Source organism: Periplaneta americana, chromosome 14, assembly GCF_040183065.1.
Source record: "Periplaneta americana isolate PAMFEO1 chromosome 14, P.americana_PAMFEO1_priV1, whole genome shotgun sequence".
Taxonomy (NCBI): Eukaryota; Metazoa; Arthropoda; class Insecta; order Blattodea; family Blattidae; genus Periplaneta; species Periplaneta americana.
The window spans coordinates 78,847,984-78,872,692 of NC_091130.1; the positions used below are offsets into that span (position 1 = coordinate 78,847,984).

Sequence of the window (24,709 nt, forward strand, 5' to 3'; positions counted from 1 at the left end):
GTAGTTAACTTTTCCTGCTAAATACGTCAAAATTAATGATTACGGCTTAGGAAAATCACGGAGAGAAAGTAGGATAAGTGACCTGTAAGGCCATTAATATTTTAATATTCGTATCTATTTTTAAATAGTTCCTATTGAATTTCGTAAATGACAAAACAATATTAAAATATGCTCAAACATACGAATAGATTTTTTGGGTAAATTTGTATTGTTATAAATTTGTAGATCATCATTAAATAATGTGTATAGTTTATAAATGAATTCGGATACCTTTAAGGAATATAAGAAATTTCTAAATAATTTTTATTAATGTTTGTAATTTATTAACTACGTTCCTGTGTACACTGCTTTGATATAATTTTTTTTGTACACCAGCATTATAAAAAACAGTCCTCATTAATAAAAATCATTAATAAGGACAACGTTTTCAACTTAATTTACTAATTTACTTACTAATTTATAACAATGCTACGCCTTAATATCAATATTAATTAAAACAAAGCATTTTGAAAGTTAATCAACAAACCTCTTCTGATAATACTGTATGATATGGGCACATTAAAACTACACACCTAATTAAATGTAAAATTTATTTAACTGGCTTATTCCGATGGATAAGATAAAACAAAACTATACACGGAATGATTTGTACAATTTAATTAACTAACCTGTTTTGATAGATATGCTAGAACCACTCTTTTTTAAATCTTTTTCATCTCCTTATTCTTCAACCATTTAATAAATCTCTCGTGCTTCCTTTCATAGCTATCACGAGATTTTTTTTTAAATTAAACCCAATTGAAGGGTTCAGAGCCATAGTAGGCCAAGCGCTATATATTAAAAACGGAGAAAACAAGGGTTAAAATGAAATGAATACCACAATTCAGCGAAACATAGCAAGTGATGTAAAGTAGGCACATTAAAAATAAATTATATGTCAATTTTCAATAAACTATGGTATTCACTTAACTTTAAGCCATTTGTCAGTAAATAAGTATTCACTTAATTTTATCTCTTGCTTTCTCCGCTTTTAATAAATGGCGCTTGGCCCACTATGACTCTGAACTCTTCAATTCTGGTTTATAGGATTCTTCTAAAAAAATTTGTTTGTAAATTGATTTCCTTATTATTTAGAAACATTTTTTTATAAATTCAACAAACCAACAATGACGTCACAAGTATATTGCACGCTCTGATTTTAGAGTAACTGATTAGAAATTTGATATCTTATTTAAATTTATCAAATGCGTTATAATGCTGTTGTACAAAAGACTAGTATATGAAACTCGTTTATGATGTTATTCAATTATTGCATTCCTAAACATTAATTCATGCAATAAAATTTAACATAAATTAATTTCATAATCTTACCCTTATTGTTTTGGAAGTGAAACTTCTTTCCGCACATTACGAGTCGAACGCTATAAAACAAAATTCTGTGGAGAACGTTTGCTCTTGCTGCGGGTATGTGAACGGTACCATGTTATCGAGTAAATAAAGTTCATATTTTCGTTTTTAGACCAATTTACATTATTTAATGCATGCATTAGTGATAATAGGACTGCTATCGCTGTATCTGGTGTTTTGTCGTTGATAGTCGAAACCAGTGAGTGAAATTACACTGCTGAGAAGCTTTTTGCTAGAAAATATGTCGAAATCAGCAGCTGAATGAACGAGAGCGTGCGTGGAAAAAAGCGTTCAATTAAACCGCCGAAAATTGAGCCAAAAACGAAAAAGCGTAGACTGGAACGAGTGCGAGAATACATGGCAAGGAAAAGGGTATTTTCTAATCTCTCTTTTGTAGTTCAGTTACAAAGTGTCAACGATTTAGTGAATGATTCTACACCGCGAACTTATCGAGTTCCAACTGGTGTCAGTGATTTAGAATGACATCATTGTTCATATACAGGTTGTTTAAAAAATACGGGGCATAATTTCAGGTATGTATTTCCCACATGTGGACAATCAAAATAGTTCATTACAACATGTGTCCGGAAATGCTTCATTTCCGAGTTATGGCCTTCAAAACATTGAAATTCACCGGAACGTTTTTCTTTCCGCAGGTCGTAGTCATTACAGAAGATGTTCAAAATGTCCACCTCCTGCTTGAATACAGACCTCACATCGATGTCTCATTGACCTGCGAACACAATCCCAAACTCCAGGAGTATTGCGTATGTCCTCAGAACATGCCACAATTCGATTCCGAAGGGATTCCAAATCAGGCACCGGAGACGAATAAACCAATGATTTTAAATGGCCCCACAAGTAGAAATCGAGAGGGTTCAGATCAGGTGAGCGTGGAGACCAAGCAATTGGGCCACCTCTACCTATTCATCGATCAGGAAACCTTCGATCCAAGTACCGGCGAGCCGTACGACTGAAGTGTGCAGGAGCGCCATCATGAAAGAAGTGAATGTGTTGACGATTGATCAGTGAAGTGTCTTCTAAAACATGAGGTAGGTATGGTGTTTTCCAGGAAGTTAGTGTACGCCTGCCCCGTAAGTCTGTTTACAAGTACATGGGGTCCAACTAATCGATCACCAATGATACCGGCCCACATGTTGAGGGAGAACCGCACCTGGTGATGAGATGGAACAGTTGCACGTGGGTTTTCATACGCCCATACATGCTGATTGTGGAAATTTGTTATGCCATCTCGTGTGAACTGTGCTTCATCTGTAAATAATACTAAGGCAGGAAAGTTCGGATTTATACCACACTGCTGCAAGAACCACTGACAGAACCTAACTCGTGCAGTGTAATCTGCTGGTGACAGTGCCTGTACACGTTGCAAATGATAAGGATACAATTGATACTCTTTCAACAGTCTCCAGACAGTTGTATGAGGAACATTGACTTGCAACGCTACCCTTCGCGTGCTGATAGAAGGAGTCATGTTCAGAATCTCCTCCTGTACTTCTGGAGTTGTAGATCTTGGTCGTCCTCTTCCCAAACCAGGAGAGTTAAATTTTCCGTACTCGCTCAGACGTACAAATGTCTTTCGATCTGGACATAGTCGCTGTGGGTACCTCTCCTGGTACAAACGACGAGCCAGCACAGCATTGCCGTCCGCCTTACCGTACATGAAGTGTATCCTCTGCCAGCTCTTGATTTGAATACATGTCGCACAGTCTAACGCCTACACAACACTGAATGTAACCTTCGCCTCGGAATGAACTGTCAGAGTGCCCTCTTAATGTCTCCTTTGACGGCAACGACCTGCGGAAAGAAAAACGTTCCGGTGGATTTCAATGTTGTGAAGGCCATAACTCGGAAATAAAGCATTTCCGGACACATGTTGTAATGAACTATTTTGATTGTCTACATGTGGGAAATACATACCTGAAATTATGCCCCGTATTTTTTAAACACCCTGTATTATAGAGTGGAAGTGAAATACCTAACAGATTAAAAGGGACGATAGGGTACACTTAAATGTATAGAAAACCTATATTACGTTTTGTGATTAAATGCACGGGTAGTTAGAAAATTAAGTTTGAATTTTCATCAGTCCGCAACATCGCCGCTAACACACACTACTCGTGATACAGATCTAAAAGGTCAACGAACTCGGCGTGTATCGGTAGATGAGCTTCTCTCTGCCTCGACATTTTCACGCGCACGCATCGTGCAGTGGCTTGAAATTAGTGTTTTTTTTAATTAAATTTACACGAAAACCGTTCACGCTATTGAAATACGCCAGAGGGATAAATTATTCTTTATTAGATTTCCTATCGATATGGACAAACATCACGATCATACTCGCACTAATCACCAATTAAGAGATTGCTAAACATTTGGGGAAACAAAAACATCATTTTTTTTTTCGGAAAAAAAAAAACTATGAATTTTCAGCCAATATGATATTGAGTTGATGTACAAGTTCGTAGCGTTTTTGTTTCGCGTGTTGGTACTTCGGTTGCTATGGTTTTATATGTCGATTGTCATTTTTTATTTGAAGATCAATTGTTACATATTCAAGTTTTCATTTTTGCAGATAGTGAGTGGAGCCGTGGACGCTAGAAAATGGAGTGTCAAGTGGAGAAAGTGGATCAATAGAGGGACAAAAGCAGCGGAGGCGGCAAGAAACATTTGCGCTATGTATGAGGACAACGCTATCGGAGAGAACAGGGTAAGAAAATTATTTTCTCGTTTTAAGGAGGGTATTTTTGACATTAGTGACACTCCACGTTCAGGAAGACCTTCGGGGTTTGTTGAAGATCGTTTAAACACATTAATCCACAATGATCCACGTCAGTATACCCAAGAACTGGAAAATGTGATGAACTGTGACCATTGCACCATCGCGCGATATTTGCATTCAATGGGCAAGGTTAAAAAATCAAGTGTATGGGTACCGCATGCTCTAAGTCAAAACCACAAAAATCAGCGGGTACTCATATGTGCATCTTTGCTTGCTCATCATCGATTGGCTCGTGAACAACATGGACATTCCTATCCAATATCGTTACTGGTGACGAGAAATGGTGTCTTTATGCTAACATAAGGGAAAGAAAGGAGTGGTTGAGCCCGAACAAAAAAGCAACTCCCCGTACAAAGGCCAGCGCGCATCTAAAAGATAATGTTATGCATCTGGTGTAACTGTGAGGGTGTGCTGTACTACAAATTGTTTCCCCGAGGTGTAACTATTACTTCCGACATTTATTGCCACAAACTGAGACGTCTTGCACACACAATCCGAAAAAACGACCAACAAGACTGCGTGAAGTGATGCTACTCCACGATAACGCTCGTCCGCACTCTGCTAACCTGACACAAAACACAATCCAGGAGTTGGGTTGGGAAGTCATTCCGCATCCATCTTATTCACCTGATTCACCTGATCTTGCGCCTTCAGACTTTCACCTTTTCCGCTCTCTATCGAACAACCTTCAAGGAGCTTCCTTTCCGGATGAAAATGCGCTTGACGACTTCTTTAGCTCAAAACCACGCGATTTACAGGCGTGGAATCGAGAAACTACTCCAGCGTTGGCAGACTGTTGTAAATAGTGAAGGAGAATATAATGTCGATAATTAATTAACTCTCTCTTATGTGTATCGCTACGGAATTATGCACCAACCTAATATTATATTCTTTTGTTACATACAACACCAGCTATTCGCTTTGAAAATGTTCAAGACTATTTCACTTTTACTCTCTATAGCCTATATATTGTAACTTTAATACAAAACAATAATGTAATTTTATTGTTTCAACAATAATCACTTTCTATAATTGAGTTAAACACTCCCGTCAACGATGGGATTTCCACTCCACACACTAACAAAGTATTCGTTATTGCACTCCACAGACGACAATGACAATTTACTTGGATTATTGAGAACAACAATGTACTGCTAATCTTAACTAATGTTCACAAAGCACTATTTGCAACACAAAACTGGCAGTTCTCAGTTCATAGTTCGTTTGCCTTGGCTAGTTCTTCTAGCTCAGTCACTCGAGTTCACAGTATCTCGAACCCCAGGCCTTCAGAGACAGTCCACTGAACTTCGAACTCAGGTCCCCCAACTGCGGTCCACTGCACTCAAACTCAGGACTTCCGGCGGCAGTCCAATGGCCAGGACGCTCACACAGCTGTGGACACACTCAAGTCGAATTCCGGTCTCGAAGCTGGCTTCACTGCTACACACTGCTTGCTGTCCAAAAACTAGCAACGACTGCAACTGCAACTAACTGCTCAGCTCACTTGCGTCTCCAATTTATAGCTAAACCATAGTTTCCGGAAAGTATGATGCTGGAAATTTCTACAGATGCCCAGAAGATGGCGCCTATCTAGACTTCTCTGGATTTCTCCCCTCTCCCTTCGTCACAGCACATGCCCCAGGAAGCAGAAGCGCGCGCAACTTCATTTGCCGCGCCGAGCCACCGCCGACCTTGCCCTCCTGCCGGTCGCGAGATCGTATCCCGGCTGTCACAATATCTTAAATCAAATGTGTTCTTCAAATATTCGGAACTATTGCAATGTAGAGCCTTCATATATTATTTTAGTTACCATTAACAAATTTTCGTTTTTAAATTACAAAGATTATTGAATATTATGAAAGTGTTACATTTAACCCTAATTTGTTGTCCCTCATTCCATAAGATTTAAAGAGATTACTACACATTTGCAACTTAAAAAGTTTCACTTAGATCAAACACTCATCTTTCACTATTGTTTATTAAATTAACTATGTTCCTGTCTGTAGTGATACCCATCTCTTCCTTTGTCCTATCTTCTGACTGTTTTATAACACCAAACTTCCATTAAATGTCTCTTAGAACATTCTGACAATGAACTTTTAGAAAAAATAATGGAGTAATAATAATTTACAAATTGTGACCAGCTTCATGATCAGAGTTTCTGACTACAGTTCATGAAGTCCCAGGTTCGGTCCACGGTTAGAACAGGAATTTTTCTTTAAGAGGAATTGTTCCTGTGTTCGTCCATGCTTTGAATATTATGTTAAGTTTACGTTTAAAACCTCTCCTGGTGCCACATATTCATAGTCATCCTATCATAATATCATTGGGGTACCTTAACTCCGTCTTCCAGACGTCCAACTTTAGAAGTGGGTTACAATAAGCCATTGCCAAGTATGACAAACTGGTGGCATTGGAAAAAAATCTTGTTATTGTGAAGTACGAAGTTATCAGTTTTCTTGTACAAAATGTTACAAACCTTTTTGTTATTAATAAATAAGCCTACGTTATCTGTTATTAGTTAAGCTACAAGTTACTCGTCATTGATTTGTTTACATTTCAACCAAAGCAAAGGAAACGTTCTATGTATTTTTCTGGTATGATGAATAAGGAGTTTTGTTAGCACAATTAGTAACTAACTAATAATATTGATGTCTAGCTGATAGTGCTTTGTTTCTATATGAAGGGTTCAGAACCATAGTGGGCCAAGCGCCATTTAATAAAACCGTAGAAACCAAGGGTTAAAATAAGTTACTGTATAACCATAATTCAATGGAAACATATAGCCAGTAATATAAAGTATACACATTAAAACTAAATGATATGTCAATCTTCATTAAACTATGGTATTCACTTAACTTTAACCCTTGCTTCTCCGTTTTTAATAAATGGCGCTTGGCCCACTATGGCTCTGAAACCTACATAGGTAATTTTTCTAGTGTACTAAAAATATAATAGGCAAATGCGAGAGTGAAATAATGATGATATGAAGGAAAGCGCATTTAAAGTAGCTAGTATAGTAATAGGCTATTAGTAAAATATCGTTAATTATTAAAGACTTAAGTATGAAAATATAATTATTTGTGTGATAAGGTGGCAAGGAAGGAACTATAATAGTTGAGATGATAAGATGAGGAAAATGACAAGGGGTATATTTTATATCAAGTGCTAAGTTTTATTACTCAATGAAGTATTTAAGATGTAGGCCTACATAGAATGATATAAATAATGACACAGAGAGAAATAACAATGATAATGAATAATGAAGAATTATAGTCGTGGGGATACCGAATGCAGGCATGTCAGGGCTCACCATGACTTAAAGTAGGACTGAACACAATAAATATAGTAATACTAATACGTAACTTTTATAACCTGAAACACGTCATATAAAGGTTTTTATATCGCTATACTCTGTTTAAATCAGAGTCGTTTGTTCTTTCTTTCAATAGATACACTGCAAATGTCATAAACCTCACCATCTCATTCTCTACAGTTATTGAGTTACACGTTTCAATCAGCTACTTATATTTTCTACAGAATATCATTAATGCTTGGAAGTTTAATTTATTTCACACTAATAGGAGACTCTGCAAAGGATAAAATACTACGCAAACGTCACTTGTACGAGAAGCTTTCGTGAACATAGTAACATCGATCACATCTTAAGCGAAGCATTGAGCTGCTCACTGAACAGTGAAATACAGGCCAGCAGAACTAATTATTAATGTTTCCCAGAAAGAAGGATTGTGGCGATATTTCGGCTTTAGAATGTCTCCTACTCGAAATGGGAACAAAATTAACAATATAATACATACATTTCGGTATGTGAAATAAGCCTTTCCTAAATACTGTGAAATAAAGTTATTTTTACTTCTTATTGAGGTTCTGTCTACAATGCACACTGGCATTCAAAAATACCTGACTCTACTAATCGATAGTGATCGATCATTTGTTAGTGTAAGTGTGGTTTCTTTAGTTATTACTTCTATGAATGGATGGCGAAGATAATAGGTTAGTGTAGCCAATCGTACATAAATATACCCGCTTTATAGAATTCAATATTTCATCCCGCTAGTCTGATTGTAAAACAACACTGGGTTTAGCTGCAAACCGATGACATTGTCAATTATGAGAAAAAATTGTGCTTAATCTACATAATCATTTTCCCCGACATTTTTTTAATCACCACAATAATGGTGCCACTTATTAAGAGAACTATTTCAAAGTTTGTTATATCTTTGGTTCAGACTTATCCCGTGATTAGAAAGTTTACTTACATGATCATAAAATCATAGGTCAGATATCTTTGAACGCCAGTGTACATTTATTATCAGGCACTTGACGATATGTGTCAGAGGAAGACGATATTGTTTGTATAAATCTGAAGTGTCATTAGTGTAACATGTAACTAACCAGCGATATGTGCAATGGAGGGGGAAAGAAACTGGCCACCATACTCCATTATCTCCTGGTCTAGTTGCCTCATGAGTGATGCCTTGTTGATGTCACTTGTGGGGTCCAGGTCGTCTTCGGACAATTGATTAATCAACAACAAAGTTACTTTATGACACACTTCATGGTCTGCTGTATTATATATCACTTATCACCATGGAAATAATGCTGTCACTATTAATGTTAAAAATCGATCCATGGCCCATTGTAACCTGCTAGAGATTTTGTTGTTTTTGGACATCGTAAGATATGTTTTCTTTTTCTATGAGAGGAGTATAAATTCTTATAAAAATGCGTCTTTTTGCTGCTGTAATACACATTGGCGTCACTAACATCTGGTTATTGAGGGGTACACTCGGGTTTCCTTCAGACCCTTATCTGACAGACCAGTCATCCTAAATCAGACGTGCGTACTTTTCTAGTTCTGCATTACAATTAATTGAAATCATAGTAAATACCTGTAAGGATTTTTCACTCCTGATTTACTATTACTTTGTCATCATTTTAGAGTTTTCTTTAGTTCACCTAAACTAGGATTCGGATTTATCTTTACAATGAATTTAATTGATAACTACATTTGTATTACTTTAATACCTGTTATTTATTTGAAATGAATAGCTAATGTTGTTATACTGCATCAATAACTTTGTTGTTAACTTGTTTCTACTATAGTAACATTGTCCTGTGAAATTGTAAAAGGAAAAATACTGTTTTAGTCCCAAATAATTATAAATTAAATTTAATAACTAGGAAGGTGAAAAGGTAATCAACGGCTTCTGTTATATTTTTTCTTGTAGCTCGGCCAAGACATTTGTTACTAGAGATGGACAAATATATGAGAAACTTATCATGTACCGTAGTGTTGTTTGTTAGTAGATTTATACATTCTCCTCTTTAAGTATTTGACGTATTTTGTCTTTCATTGATTAACATGTCCAGCGTTATGCTAACAGAAATGCCTGAAGTGTACGTGCTGCACGCCTTCACCTCCAAACCCACATGCGGATGTTGATGAGAAGTCATCTTCTTATTTTTCACATTAGGACGATGCCTATTAATATATAAATCCTTTCTATGTTAATATCAACGTAAAAAGTTAATGTCTTATATTGCATTTTTAGCTTTTTTGACGTTTTTGAACTAATTGGTCATTTTTATATTTTTTCGGAATTTTTTGGTCATTTTTAATACTTTCAAGAACTTTTACATCATTTGGAATGCATTTTGCTTTCTTCTTTACCGATAGGTCTGCTAAATCTTTTTCTAAGCAAATAGGTCAGTAGCAATTACCTATTGAATAAGTGAAGTTTGAGTTTTATACTTTGGAACAAAGTCTAAAGCATCCCTCATTCTACTGAAGGTTTCACTTCACATAATGGAAGCAATATAAAATGCTTGACAACAGCTTAGTTTAAGTGAGGGCTTTGAACGCTACTGTTCTTCTCTCGGTACGAGGGTATTTTTAGAATTTATGTTTGGAAGGGGGGAAAATTTCACCGTGCCCTGGACAGGACGTTGTGTCCCCAATATGATTCAGAAGGGATGTACATTTTAAAAACAAAGATCGTAAGAATGCTGCGACCACAATTTGTTTTGTCATTCACATTCCCTCATCTGGAAGATCTGGTAACAAAAGTGAAGAGCGGAAGGAGAAGGAGACGAAGAATGAAGGCACTGACATGAACCACCCCTGATTGAAACAAGTTGTAAACTCTCATTAAAATCTATAGTTTTCCCTTAAAACTTTCATTTTGTTGCATGCCCTTTTCCTTTATTTTAGTCAAATTCCAAGAAGTTGCCTCATCTCTCCGAGATTCGCAGGACAATCATTGAAACAAGGTTACTAATTTTTAGGAAGTTGTGGTGCGGGTACTTTGAATAATATTTAAATGCCATTTTCTTTTAATTTTAAGTCATTTTACATTAGTTTAAGGGCATTTTAATGATCATTTTAAGTAGATTTTTAGGTCATCAATATCCGCCCCCTACACATGATATTATACGTACTCGATTAAAAAGTTCCCGGAATATATTTTTACGCCGAAATGGATAATGTTATGTGATATATTTCTGTTTATGGTGGTTGGAATTATTCATGACGTCACTTCCGTAAAAGTTTCATGATCATAGTCAATGTTGTTGTGTGGCAACTGGCTGTTTGTGTGATATTCGTTTCGCATTTCAGAATGTGGATTACAGAGCAACGCGCAAATATCAAATTTTTTATTTTATTTTTTTTTTTTGCACAAATCTCCTTCAGAGACATTAAGAATGCTTGAACAAACTTATGGTGAAGCAGCAATGAAAAAAAAAAAAAAAAACACAAGTCTATGTCTATCATAATTGTCTTTTTGAAGGTCGACCGGGGCGCTGGTCGTATTTGATACTCATACGCCTTCATTCTGAAATGCGACGAACGAATATCACACAAATAACAGCCAGTTGCCACACAACACCGACTATGATCATGAAAGTGACGTCGTGAATGATGTCAATACCAGAAACAGAAATAGGCCTATACCACTTAACATTATTCATTATTGGACGAAAAAAATATATTACGGACACTTTTTGAACCGGGTAGTATAAAAATACACAAACATAAAAATTAGTAACTTTTTTAAGTATGTGACTTGAACTGCATACGGTAAAATACATTATAATGTAATTTGGATAATAAAGGTCCTTTTTTACCAGAGACTTAAATTGCAGTAAAAATATTTATTGTTTTTTCAGTGAATAGTGCCACGCAACATTATTTTCACTTTAAATAAGCATGTATTTTCCCCAAAAATCAGTTTTCTTTGTTCATTCCAAGTTTGGGTATTTGATTTCTTTTTTTCAGTTTCCCATTCGAGTTCGAATTAAAAAGATTTCACCGTAGCCTACTATCTTGCGAACCACAAATTATCCGCCAAGTAGGAGGTTTCCATTCTCAAGTGATCCTCTGTGGCCCGGATCAGAATTCCGCGGGTTCAAATTCGGCCAGGAATGATGGATTTATGAGGCGCTAAAATTCCTAAGGAGGGCTTCAAATTGGGCAGAATCTTGAAACAATGAATTCTAAACGTTCAGAGTGACATTTTGCAATGAAATACAGTATATGCAGAAATTTTTGTTGATAAAATGTGCTTGAATATTAAAGTAATGAGAAAGTCGATTATTTAATTGCTGCCATCACACACATTTTAAACACATCTATCATAAATATTAAACTAGTAATAGTCATTGTTTAGTATGTGGGAAAGACGTGTTTAAATAGAGGCGAATCTATAAAATAATAAATTACAAATTGCATTATAACATTATTTAAAGTAACAGTAGGAAAAAAGTAGCGGAAGCGGAAGTTAGTATATGAAGTTAGGCTACTCGTCTGACTCTTTGATGGAGTAGAAACTGCAATAGACTTGAGCGTGTGTATGTGTACGTAGGTCTGAAACAAATGTTATGCTATATAGGTGGTCATATAGACCCGAGATACAGGCGACATGGCTTGAATTATCTAACGCAGCCGTCAGCAAATTTGTACTCACGATGACATCAGTGAACGCAACCCGCAGTACATAAGATGTAATATCAATCGAGGAGTATAGAGCACTCCGCATCCCAATGGCGGACTCTCAACACAAGCATCTGACGTAGACTACACAATATTGATTTATAGATGGACAGATTATATTTGAAGAGTCCACTGCAAGAATGATGGATGTCATTTGGAATACATTTTGCAGGAGAAGCAATTGAAAGTTTGAAATGCTTAACGCTCAAAGCTTAACTGTGATTTTCCGATCATTACTGGACAATAACTATCAGTGTTAATGCCATATAACTCTGTATGTACATTCTATATGTCTTAAGCTATGCATTGACAGTCTTGGTTTATTTTCGACAAGAAAGTGACATCCATCATTCTTGCAGTGGACTCTTCATTTTATTTCACCTTTACTTTTACTGTGCTACAACAACCTAGGAAAATACGTCACAAATTGACACTCTTAATACAACTCATAAATTTTTGTCTGCTAGTCACGATCTTTGTTTAGATATTACAGGTTTTCATTCAGAAAACAAGTGTTCCGAAATATATTGAACATAGAGCCAAACACAGCAGCTATGTAGGGTAGCGGCAGGTGACTAATAAAGGACTACACATATTTCCTATGAAGAGCATTTGAAATAAATCTAAGACAGTCTGGTATGTTATACAATGGCAACGTTTTATGTCCTCACTTATTTCCAGCTCTCTTAATAACACGTTACTCCACCTAGTAGACTTTTTAAAAGTCGTATTTCGAGTCTCGTATGGTACTACAGACACAAGTTGCTTTATGTTGAGATTCATTTCTTCTATACATTTTGTTCATACTTGGAATAACTCCTCTCCTGTTGTATTTCCTTTAAGTGCAATGATATCGAGCAAATATTCTTTCTTATACAGGATGTATCTATATATGTGTCCATAAATGTGGAGGCCTATTCCTGACACCAAAACATAACAAAAAGTTCATATGAACATGTTCGCAAACCCTTCGTTAGGAAATTATGAAAATAATTTCCTGTAGTGACCTCTGAATATGTAATTCACCTCAAACTTGCATTTTTCCCACTTTCTTCGTTACAGTTGGTAATGACATTTGTTTTTTTTTGTCTGATTGCCTTTTGTTCTGTTTTGTGTTATTCACAGTAACATTCATCACATCACAAGATGTATTCAGTGAGAGAAATGACGGATATGCACTATATTTATGGCCTAGCAGATGGGAATACGGTAGCAAATTTGATCAAATCCGTAACACCACAGGACATTTGCATAGAGTACGGCAAAGCATGGAATGCAGGTTCAGGGCATGCATCGAAGCAGGAGGAGGTCACTTTGAGCAATTTTTGTAAATGTGTGCTGTGAAATGTATCATATGTACCATTACCAATAAACCCATAAGTCCCTAACGAAGGATTTGCGGACGAATGTTCATATGAACTTTTTGTTATGGTTTGGTGTCAGGAATAAGCCCTCACATTTATGAAGACATATATAGATATACCCTGTATACAGAGATCCTACGTAACTCCGCGAGTGAACATTACCAATTCTACTGTATCAATATCTGTATTTCCACCTAAAGAGAGAGATTAGACCACTGTTCATGCATCTTTGATTTTATTTTTCGTTGAGCTAGTGCTTCAATATTCCTTATCCTTCTTTGTATTGTTCGTGTGGATAATTTCGTACTGTTTAAAACATCAGATTATTCGGGACAAATAATGTTAGCAACTTTATTCACACATGTTTTAATGAACTGTCCTTCATTATAGTACTTCAATGATTTTGCTATTTCCAAAGCAATAACACAACTTGCATGGAGTTCCCTTTGACTCAGCTTGTTTCATCATAGTTTAGTGCCAGAACTGTTATTTTAATTTAGTTCTTTTAATTGCTTCGCCCCGTCCACCCCTACGAAAAGAAAATTATATTTATACTTATTTTCTACTGTATAATTTTTCGTTTACATCGGATATCTTCATGCTTACCTATGATTTCGTGATAATCTTATGACGTGCCGTAATGTCGCTAGATGTTTGATTTATAAGTGCCTATTAGAATTTTAGAACACAAGAGGCGTCTACATTGTCACCATATGCACAACAAATACTGTTCCTCCCATTCTTCCTTAAACATACGTTTCCGAGCAGACGATGAAGATTTTGAGAAAGAAGAAATCTAAATATAAGCAGTTAACCCGCCACTGATAGATGCGTGTGTACTGAGTTGTGGGAGAGTTGGACGGAAGGGAGGGAGTGAAACAAAGACAGTTTACTGCGCTGTCCCTGTGACGTCACTAACACGATGACATTTTTGCCGATCCCTGATCTAACAGTTACCAGACAAAAGTCCCGAACACCAGTGTGCTAATCATCTTAAGCTGGTTGTACACGCTCAAATTTCCTTCCAATTCAATACTTTACAAGAAAACTTGTCGAATATTGTCAAAGATTGATCGATATTCAAAAAAATGTGTTAAACACTCTTTTATATTGCTAAAGATTAGACAAGTTTTTAAATATGTTTAGAATTCATTGTAACCTATATAGACCTGCCTACCGAATTATATGTATATCCTTTAGAGAATAACTATTGGTTATTGAAATTACATCTTATATGGTTAAGCTATAGGTCTATAACATAACATTTGTATTACTTAGTTATACTGTATTAGTATCCTCCTAGATTTTAGGTCAGAATCATCTTCATAAGAAGAATACATGTATTGGTACTTATATAGTATCTGCCCTTTAATTTCTTCAGTTTCTTCATTTTGTTGCTGTATTCCACAGAATTCACGACTTACATTTATAGATTTAATTCATATAATTGAAGTAACTCGCAAATAATTTCTCTCGGCCAGGACACCATGGTTTTTATTATTAATGGCACCATAATATTTTCGAATCTCATTGGTGAATTTCTTCGAAGAGTCGTCAAGTCTTTCAAGACAATCAAAGAAGTGTTGAATTTGACGAAAATTTGATCGTATACTATCAGCTTAACGTAAATATTTTGGAACCTACTCATCAGGCACCAGTAGTTTGGGAATATCGCTTCCCCTTTTGCGACGTCCTGTTGTAAGATCTGAGTTGGAACACACTGTATTGTACACTGATAAGCGTCAAAATTTCTCAGCCCAGTGGTCCCAGGTCTTGATAATCTCGTAGAAAGCTAGTCCGGGGCTCTCTGTTGCGGACAGCTGGCGATGGGCCATCACTTTGTAGTCCTTCGCTAACTTGCCCAACTGCACGCCCTCCTGTATGAGCTGCAGGCCTGCTGCGATTTGCTTCGGGACCGGTACTTCGTTGATGAAGGTCCCTATGAAAGCGATGCCGATGCTGCGGTTGTTGTAGCCGTAGGCGAAGGATCCCTGAGTGTCCCAGCCTCGTCCCACGTACACGCTGCCGTCTCCGCCCACTAGGAAGCTGTAGCCGATGTCGTCCCATCCTTTGGACTCGATGTGGTAGCTCTGCATGGTACGCACCAAGAACACGCACTCTGCCTGCGTGGAGCCGCCCTCGGTGGCTGTGTGCAGGATCACCACAAGGGGTAACGGGTGATGCAGTTTTGTACCCTTCTTCATCGGGGGTTGCGCCAGCCATTCTCGCCTGGGGACGACCTTCAGCTTGCCGCTAGGAATGTTGTCGGTGGCTGCAACAGTAGAAAATAGGATCAGTATTACTACACCTATCATACTTACTCACTTACTGGCTTTTAAGGAACCCGGAGGTTCATTGCCGCCCTCACATAAGCACGCCATTGGTCCCTATTCTGAGCAAGATTAATCCAGTCTCTAGCATCATATCCCACCTCCCTCAAATCCAATTTAATATTATCTTCCCATCTACGTCACGGCCTCCCCAAAGGTCTTTTTCCCTCTGGTCTCCCAACTAACACTCTATATGCATTTCTGGATTCGCCCATACGTGCTACATGGCCTGCCCATCTCAAATGTCTGGATTTAATGTTCCTAATTATGTCAGGTGAAGAATGCAATGCGTGCAGTTCTGCGTTGTGTAACTTTCTCCATTCTCCTGTAACTTTATCCCTCTTAGCTCCAAATATTTTCCTAAGCACCTTATTCTCAAACATCCTTAACCTATGTTCCTCTCTCAAAGTGAGAGTCCAAGTTTCACAACCATAAAGAACAATCGGTAATATAACCGTTTTATAAATTCTAACTATCAGACTTTTGCCAGCAGACTGGTTGATAAAAGCTTCTCAGCCGAATAATAACAAGCATTTCCCATATTTATTCTGTGTTTAATTTCCTCCCGAGTATCATTTATATTTGTTACTGTTGCTCCCAGGTATTTGAATTTTTCCACCTCTTCAAAAGAAAAATTTCCAATTTTTATATTTCCATGTCGTACAATATTCTCGTCACGAAACATAATCATATACTTTGTCTTTTCGGGATTTCCTTCCAAACCTATCTCTTTACTTGCTTCAAGTAAAATTCCCGTGTTTTCCTTAATCGTTTGTGGATTTTCTCCTAACATATTCACGTCATCCGCATAGACAAGCAGCTGATGTAACCCGTTCAATTCCAAACCCTCTCTGTTATCCTGGACTTTCCTAATGGCATACTCTAGAGCAAAGTTAAAAAGTAAAGGTGATAGTGCATCTCCTTGCTTTAGCCCACAGTGAATTGGAAACGCTTCTGACAGAAATTGACCTATACGGACTCTGCTGTACGTTTCACTGAGACACATTTTAATTAATCGAACTAGTTTCTCGGGAATACCAAATTCAATATGAATGTATTATAAAACTTCTCTCTTAACCGAGTCATACGCCTTTTTGAAATCTATGAATAACTGATGCACTGTACCCTTATACTCCCATTTTTTCTCCATTATCTGTCGAATACAAAATATGTGATCAATAGTTGATATATTACGCCTAAAACCACATTGATGATCCCCAATAATTTCATCTATATATGGAGTTAATCTTCTCAAAAGTATATTGGACAAAATTTTGTACGACGTCAAGAAAAATGATATTCCTCGAAAGTTACTACAGTTAGTCTTGTCCCCCTTCTTAAAGTTAGGTACGATTATGGACCCCTTCCATTGTTCTGGTACAATTTCCTTTTCCCAAATAGCAAGTACAAGCTTATAAATTTCGTTAGATAATGCGATTACTAGGCCTATAGCAAAAAAAAAAAAAAAAAAAAAAAAAAAAAAAAGTATATATATATATATACACACAATAGCCGAAGACCTCAAATGTTTCAGTGCTAATCTGTGCAGAAAAAAGAGATATTTAATTACCGTGATGCTAGTGAAAGAAACCTATTTAAAGGAGCAGAATTTGTAATGTCGAGGTTGGTTCTTCCTGTTCGAATTCAGAAGTCGAACAAATTTTTTAGACAGTTAAACCACATTAAAACAAAATATAGAAACAGAATGAGTACAAACATGGTAAATGCAATTTTCGGAAACCGTACTGGCTTACGCCGGAAAAAAATCAGAGGTGCCACATTTATCACCTTCTTGCATGGATTATTATTTAAAAATAGAAGCAGCTGGGGCACAGAAATTACAACCACATTAACTTTCACTGTAGCTTCAACTTCTCCAGCTCTACATCTCAAACTGTGTAAGTCACTGATCATAAAGTGTGTGTAATCCCTTCTAAATTTTATCCTCCTACTATTATTTTCTAAATTACTACCTTTCACGTTCTTCGTTGAGCTCGGACTTCGGGTATTGGCTTCTCGAACGACCTTAATATCTTTCGAGCAATCTATTCTCTCCAAGCTCTTGCGTGTGCTCACAATGTAAAATCAATTATATTCATTCTAACAATCTAGTTGATAGTAACTACTGTTACATATTCAGAATTCGGACTGCTCTGCATGTGCTTATAATGTAGCCACATCCACTTAAAAATTTGTTCTCTCAATGATGAAAAGTCAATTTAAGCGAAGAAAAATAAATAAAGTACAAGTTCACAGAGCTAACGGCTTCATCAGCTGGATACCTGGTTCTAATACGAGTACATGCACTGTTTATAAAATTAACATTGAGCATGAGATAATATTACTCTGTCTGCCATTACAATTAACTCTAGCTCCACCCCTATCTGATTCTTTCAATAATTTATTGTTATAAATTATAATACACTGCTCTCTTAAGTTGACTGAGTATATTGGAAATTAAGTCAATGGCTTTCCTAAAATATGCTATGAAAATTTTTACATAAAACAATTTTTATCTCGAAAAGGAAGCCAAAACAAGCAACATTGTATTAAACTTTTTTATTTTAAAATATCTCAAAGAATAATCCCTGACATTACTTACGGTTCACCCTATATACATGAAAATCAAATAAAATTAATTATCGTGTTAATTAAGTAAATGCATATTGTATATGATTACTTCAATTTGAGTGTAGGCTAGACGTTTCACACAATCAATGAAATTTCCTTAAGTCTCCTGTCAGTTTTTCTTAAGCTTTTTCATTATGCTGTGTATAAAGAGCAAATTCCACCATTGTAATGCTGCAACAAAATGTATTTCAGTATTCTTATTGCATATTCAAATTTTCAGCGTCCTTGATACTGGAAAAGTGGTTCTGGATAGTATGTTGTTCATCTGTTTGTCTATCTGTGTACAGCGATATCTGCTAAACTACTGGTCGGATTTGTTCATGTTTAGCATCGACGAGTCAATTTATCAGGGAATTATGTAGTACATGAAATATAATAATTTTAGAAATATTCTGATAAATGTAATCTTTGCCTACTTAAATAGTAATAGTAATAGTACTAACCTCTGAAATTCTGGTTGATATGTACATCAGGCAATAGGTTAAGGTTTCCTAAATCCGTAATAGGCCTATCTCCAATTCCATTATATGCTCTCTCTTTCTCCCCCCCCCCCACTGAATGTCACGGGACTGGGTATCTTGCAAAGAAGTTCACCGATGTCTCAAAATTTGGCAAAGATGTCTGATGCTATGATCTAACAGCAAAGTTTTGACTGACACTCAAAAAAAAATTGTCACGGAATTAGGGATGTCACGGAATTAGGCACCTTTACCCTACATCTCACTTGATGATGTGTCAGAGGAAGAACAGTAATTGAATTGACATTCGCAAAAAGAACATATGTTACATTTTTGTCAGAATTGGTGTTTTCATGGAAACTGTAACTTAATGGATGACCAATGGAATAATATTATGAGTAAATTATAACATATATATCAGTCATATTTGTAGCTAACTTCATGTAACAAGAATATCAATTTCCAATTTTAAGTTTCCTACCTGCTACTATGTTTTTCTTGAATACCTCAAAACATTAAATTTGTAACATTTGTCCTTTTTGCAAAAGTCGATTCAATTGTTTGTATAAAACTGTTGTCTGGGTAGTGTATTATGTAGCTAATCGGCGATATATGGAGGGGAAAGGAACTGGCCACCCTACCTCATTATATCCTGGTTTAGTTGCCACATGAGTGATGCCTTATGACGTCATTTATGAGATTCAGACCTGTCTTCGGATAGTTGACTAAATAATAATAATAATAATAATAATAATAATAATAATAATAATAATCATCATCATCATCATCATCACCATCATCATCATCATCATCGTCCAAAACATGTATTAGACCAGGTGGTCTGTTACAGTCTCATAATCAGTCTTTCTCTTAACCGGGCGACCAGCCCGGTGATCCGGCTGTGAGACTTGAAAGTAAGTAAAAGTGCTACCAGTGGGTGCCTACTTAAATATTTGCACAAATTACTATTACTTCATTGGTATTTATTCATCATGTAGCCTAGTTCCTGGCATTCACAGGCTTATATTGACTCAGATTACTTCCTAGGCCAGTTATGTCAACTGATGCCCATATGGGCAAGCGCGCGCTTTAGAACTCAGGAGAGCCTGAGCGCTTTACAGCGGAAAGGAGAGAGACAGACGAGAGAGGTAGTATATACCGCTCTGTCGAGCTATATACAGAGATGACCAAAACTGATTCAATGAATAAAGGGAAGAGAACTTATTAAAACTATATCCATGTTAATTTTTAGATTTGTCTGAGAAGTATAAGTGCATTATAAAAATGTAAGTTTCAATTTTAATGCACATTTTTCACGAGTTTCCTTTTTATTCAAATGCAGTATTTTCTGAACTTTTTACAGAAAGGTGAACATTTCAGATATGTTTATTTAGTAGCCTTACAGGTACTGAAACAATGTTTTCGTAAATCTAATATATCGTAAATATATATTACTGAAGATACGTATTGAAAATTTTGAAAATATTCGCACGGAAAATGTTTGTAAGAAAATGAATTAACAAAGGAACTACTGTTACATCATGAACAAAGATATATGCCTATAGCTGTTGTCTATAGCTTCAGGAGATTTCGAGAAAATAATTTAATATTCTGGTGATAGGAAGTTGCACACCAATATCACCTTAAAAGCATAATGCGATAAGGGGTTTGTTATGTAATATTAGTTACAGTTGAAACATATACCTAGGTAACTTTACTTTGTACGGTAATACAGTATTGTTTTGATTAGTTAATTGGTTACTTTTATAAGGCTAAAGATACCATCAATATCAATTCCAACTTATCATGTCATATTTAATCTCTTTCTTTATGAATGATGTTTCATTCACTTAATATAGTATAGTTTTACTACTATGAAATTTATGTGAATATTCCTTCTTAACTCTTTATTATGTTATTAACTGCAATATTAAGAAACTGGTGTTAGTACTTTGTTTTACAGACAATATAGATAATATCAAACAGCAAATAGTCATATAAAATAACGACATAAAACTTCACGTTCTGTTTGAAGTTTGTACGCCACTTTTTTCTTAATCCAATAGGCTCCTTATGCATATACATAATCCTTGCTCCTTCCTTACCTAGCGCTTGATGCCCGCGCACGATATCAAGGTCAGAAAAATACGCTTGCTTTGGCATCACTGACCTAGCCCGTGAGTTCTTATTGTAAAATTGCAACGTAGCGAGATCATCATTCTGGGAACGAATATCCAATTGAAGGAAAGATACGACTTAATCCCCATTTCAGTTTAGTTGATAGGTCTTCCCCTCTACTCACACTCTTTACCATCCGTGAAGGGGAAGATGCTATTGTCCATCTCACTAACAATTAACTTTGAACAGAGTGAAAATTCTTACTATTGAAAATGTTTACCGTATTCTATATTTCGAGAGTCTATACTAAGCGTTTATATTGCATTTTATTATTGTTTATATCAACTGGCACATTGAAAAGTTACTGAGAGCAGAAGATAAAATGTGCTTTTCATCGCTATTTGCTACTCTGTAGCATACACAATGGGACAATCTACACTATCACTCCCCCCTGACTTCATAATACAAACTAACATTCCTTAATTTAATTATTAGTTGAAAATATTGTAACAACGGCATTAAGACTTACTCAATGTAATTGTTAAACATCTGTGTCACTGTATTTTATATCCACTTATGTACTTTATTTAACATTTTATTTTATTGTGTGTAGTACTTGGGGGGTGCAGGTATAAGAGGTAACAGCTACCGTTCTGTTACTGACGGACTCAGGGCTAGTAGAAGGGGAAAGAAATGCCTTCGCTTCCTCTCAAGTTGTATGAAATGTCGTTTAGGTACAGTAATTCATATAGGCTACGTCTTTAGCGTGTGAAATAATCATTGAGACTTCGATTTTACTTCCTTTATGATGGAAATTATCGTTTTAAAACAATGTTATAACCAGGCATCGTATTCTGCACCTACGGAACTAATTCCTACCAAAGCATTAAACAGTTTGTGGCTACCATCAGTGCCACACAGATCTAACACTAATCTCTACAAATCAATGTACATTCGAACAATTTAGCAACGCTGAACTGAAAAGTCTCCATGACAACCGCCAGTATGTTGATTAGAGTTTCCATGACAACTGCTAGTACTACCTTAGTCATAAAAATATATTCCTAAAAGGTACAAGTATAATAGTATATTATCTAAGCAATTTGACAGCATTTGATTGAAAGAGTTTCCAAGACAACCGATAACAGGTACTACACAAATGTAATGCTACTCATTCAAGTCATTACTACAGACAGATACAATATGAAGAAAATTGTATCAAAATATGAAATTTGGCATAATATGAAAATATTAAATAATTCTTTCAGTGCTAATTATCTTAGTTTTTAAACAATTTGAGGCAGGATTATGTCATTTACAAAATAAGTTTTGTATATTTTTAATATGCTACCAATTAAAATACAATAAACTGAAAAATTAAACAGTTTGTCTGCATGATCAAATCCTTATCTGAATAATACTATTACAACTAAATTTTTACATTGAAGAGAACAAAGAAAAAAGTTCTTACATTGGCTGCACTCAACACTGGTTACAATACAACAGAAGTAAATTTTCTGTTTTTCTTTTTTCCTAGAAAAATATTAGGCCTTCTGTCAATTAATATTGTTTTGTACGATGAAATTTCCATAGAGTTGCAAAAAATAATAAAATAAGAGCGAGGGATTAAGTAGAAAACAAAATTGATTATTGAAACCCGATTAAAACATTAATTACACGTATAAAATTCGACATGCCAACACTGAAAAGACTTTCATTGGATTCGAAAGATTGGGAAAAGGTGGAATAGGAACCACTTTCTTTTCACTTCTCAAATTTATTGACACTACAAGTTCAATGACTGGGGGGGGGGGATTTTGAGATTTCACTAGCCCTTGAGAATCCCGGGATGCTGGTGAAATGAGCTTTTCAAGTGTTTCTAGGAAACATCTCTATTGTCTCCTTGTAATATTGGAAAACGCGGTTTAGTGCTAGTTAAAGAAATGCAGTAAACAGAGAGGGAAAATCGTACAAAATATGGATAAAAATGAACATTCTTATGGAATATGAACATTTTACGAAATATGAAACAATTTCTAGCGTTAATTGCATTCTACACATAGTGAGACGAAAAAATCCTTATTGCCATACTTCTAGCAGGAATGATTCCGATTGTGGAATTTCATATTCTTGCCTGTCTCTTATCGTTACCATTATGTATGGAGAATATAAACTGTTCCACAACCTATTTCTCTTTATAAACCTTGGGTTGAATTCATACTTAAAGCCATTTCACGATTAGTTTTTACCTGAGAAACTGTTGGTGACTGCGAGTTGGTCTAAACTGGAGGTCACTGCTTCTATGCAGAGCTGTGCACTCACGCCGTAAAATTCTGGCCTATTGACGTGGACGACCTGGTTGTAAATGTATTGGTTGCCCACGTGCACGCCAGTGGAGTCCCTTATCTGCAGCGCGAGCGAGGTGTCTGATTTAGGGACTTCATGAAGGTTGGACACAGGTGCGTTGTAGTTGTACCGCGTGCCGATCTGCACCTCGCTGCAGTGCTGCAACTGAATGTGCGACGATGAGGCCTCAGAGGAGGTGGCCAGGCTCATAGAATCCTCCTCACCTTCTTCTTCCTCATTCTCCCCTTCCTCCTCAGAGTCGAGGCTGTTGGAAGAGGAGGCCAGGCTCACAGAACCCTCTTCCTCTCTTTCTTCGTCTTCATCGTCCATTTGGTTTCTGTCGGTGCATGTGGTCAGGTTTTCGGTGAGCCTACGGTCTTCCTCACAGTCTTGATCGTCGGTACAATAAGCAAGGCACGCAGTATCAGCATCCACCTCCACAACACTCATTATACATGATACTTCTACTGGTGCAATTCCCAGTGCGTGTGACAATCCCAAGTGGCAGATTTAGAGGGAGAGGGGGGAATCTGATGTTTTGTCACAGATATGAGGCTGTCATTTAGATAACTTATCTCTGATTGAAGACGCGAAATATCTATGGCAAAATAATTGTCACTATCGATCTTTGGCCAATGTAATACCAAAGGTATTGAATATTGCGGCTAAACTAGAGATGGGATAAACTGTTCTTTTTCAGAAAAAGTTTCGACTGTAACTGTTTCATGAACGAAACTGTTCCAAAATAACAGTTTCATAAGTAGGGACCGAATTTTTATGTAATATTAAGGTGTGAAATATGTACATAATTATGTAAGAAAAATAAGCTGAATATGTACCAAAATATGTAAAATCATAAAAATATTTGATATCAATATCTGGCAGGTATAGGATAGGTAAGACTCTCCAGTTGTGATTTCATAGAGCACCCGACTTTTTTACCGCACACTTGACACATTACTATTCTTCCATCTGTAGTGAAAGCTTCGTCCATCGTAATCCATGATTTTATTTTTGTCGTTAGGGTTGAAGATACAGGGGCCATTTTAGTTAGTTAAAAGCTGTAGATAAACTCGCACTTTATATAGTAAGTACTAAAACTAGAGAATTTGAGTGAAATGAGTGACACAACAGTACTGCAAGCACTGTATCGCTTAACTGGATTAGGAGAAAATAAGAGGAGATGTGGGACACATGCATTTTAGCTGCTCCCTGTAAGAAACAAAGTACTTACTAAAACC

The 24,709-nt window shown here is 36.3% G+C and overlaps 1 protein-coding gene across 1 annotated transcript; it reads right to left on the reverse strand.

Moving 5' to 3' along the window:
* Window positions 1–7,392: 7,392 nt before the first annotated feature.
* Window positions 7,393–23,971, reverse strand: LOC138713487 (peptidoglycan-recognition protein LE-like). The gene is made up of 2 exons (XM_069845645.1): window positions 23,372–23,971; window positions 7,393–15,857 (listed from the first exon to the last, which is right to left on the reverse strand). Exons 1-2 carry the CDS (start codon window positions 23,916–23,918, stop codon window positions 15,328–15,330), a joined length of 1,077 nt encoding a protein of 358 aa, XP_069701746.1. The 5' UTR covers window positions 23,919–23,971; the 3' UTR covers window positions 7,393–15,327.
* Between the last annotated feature and the right edge of the window lie 738 nt (window positions 23,972–24,709).

Bases quoted from the DNA above. Each gene is read 5' to 3' on its own strand.
- LOC138713487 (XM_069845645.1), bottom strand. From the start codon at position 23,918: ATGAGTGTTGTGGAGGTGGATGCTGATACTGCGTGCCTTGCTTATTGT. The intron at 15,858-23,371 runs GTAAAAACTAAT...CTACTGTTGCAG, and splicing joins AGTCACCAACAGTTTCTCAG to CCACCGACAACATTCCTAGC.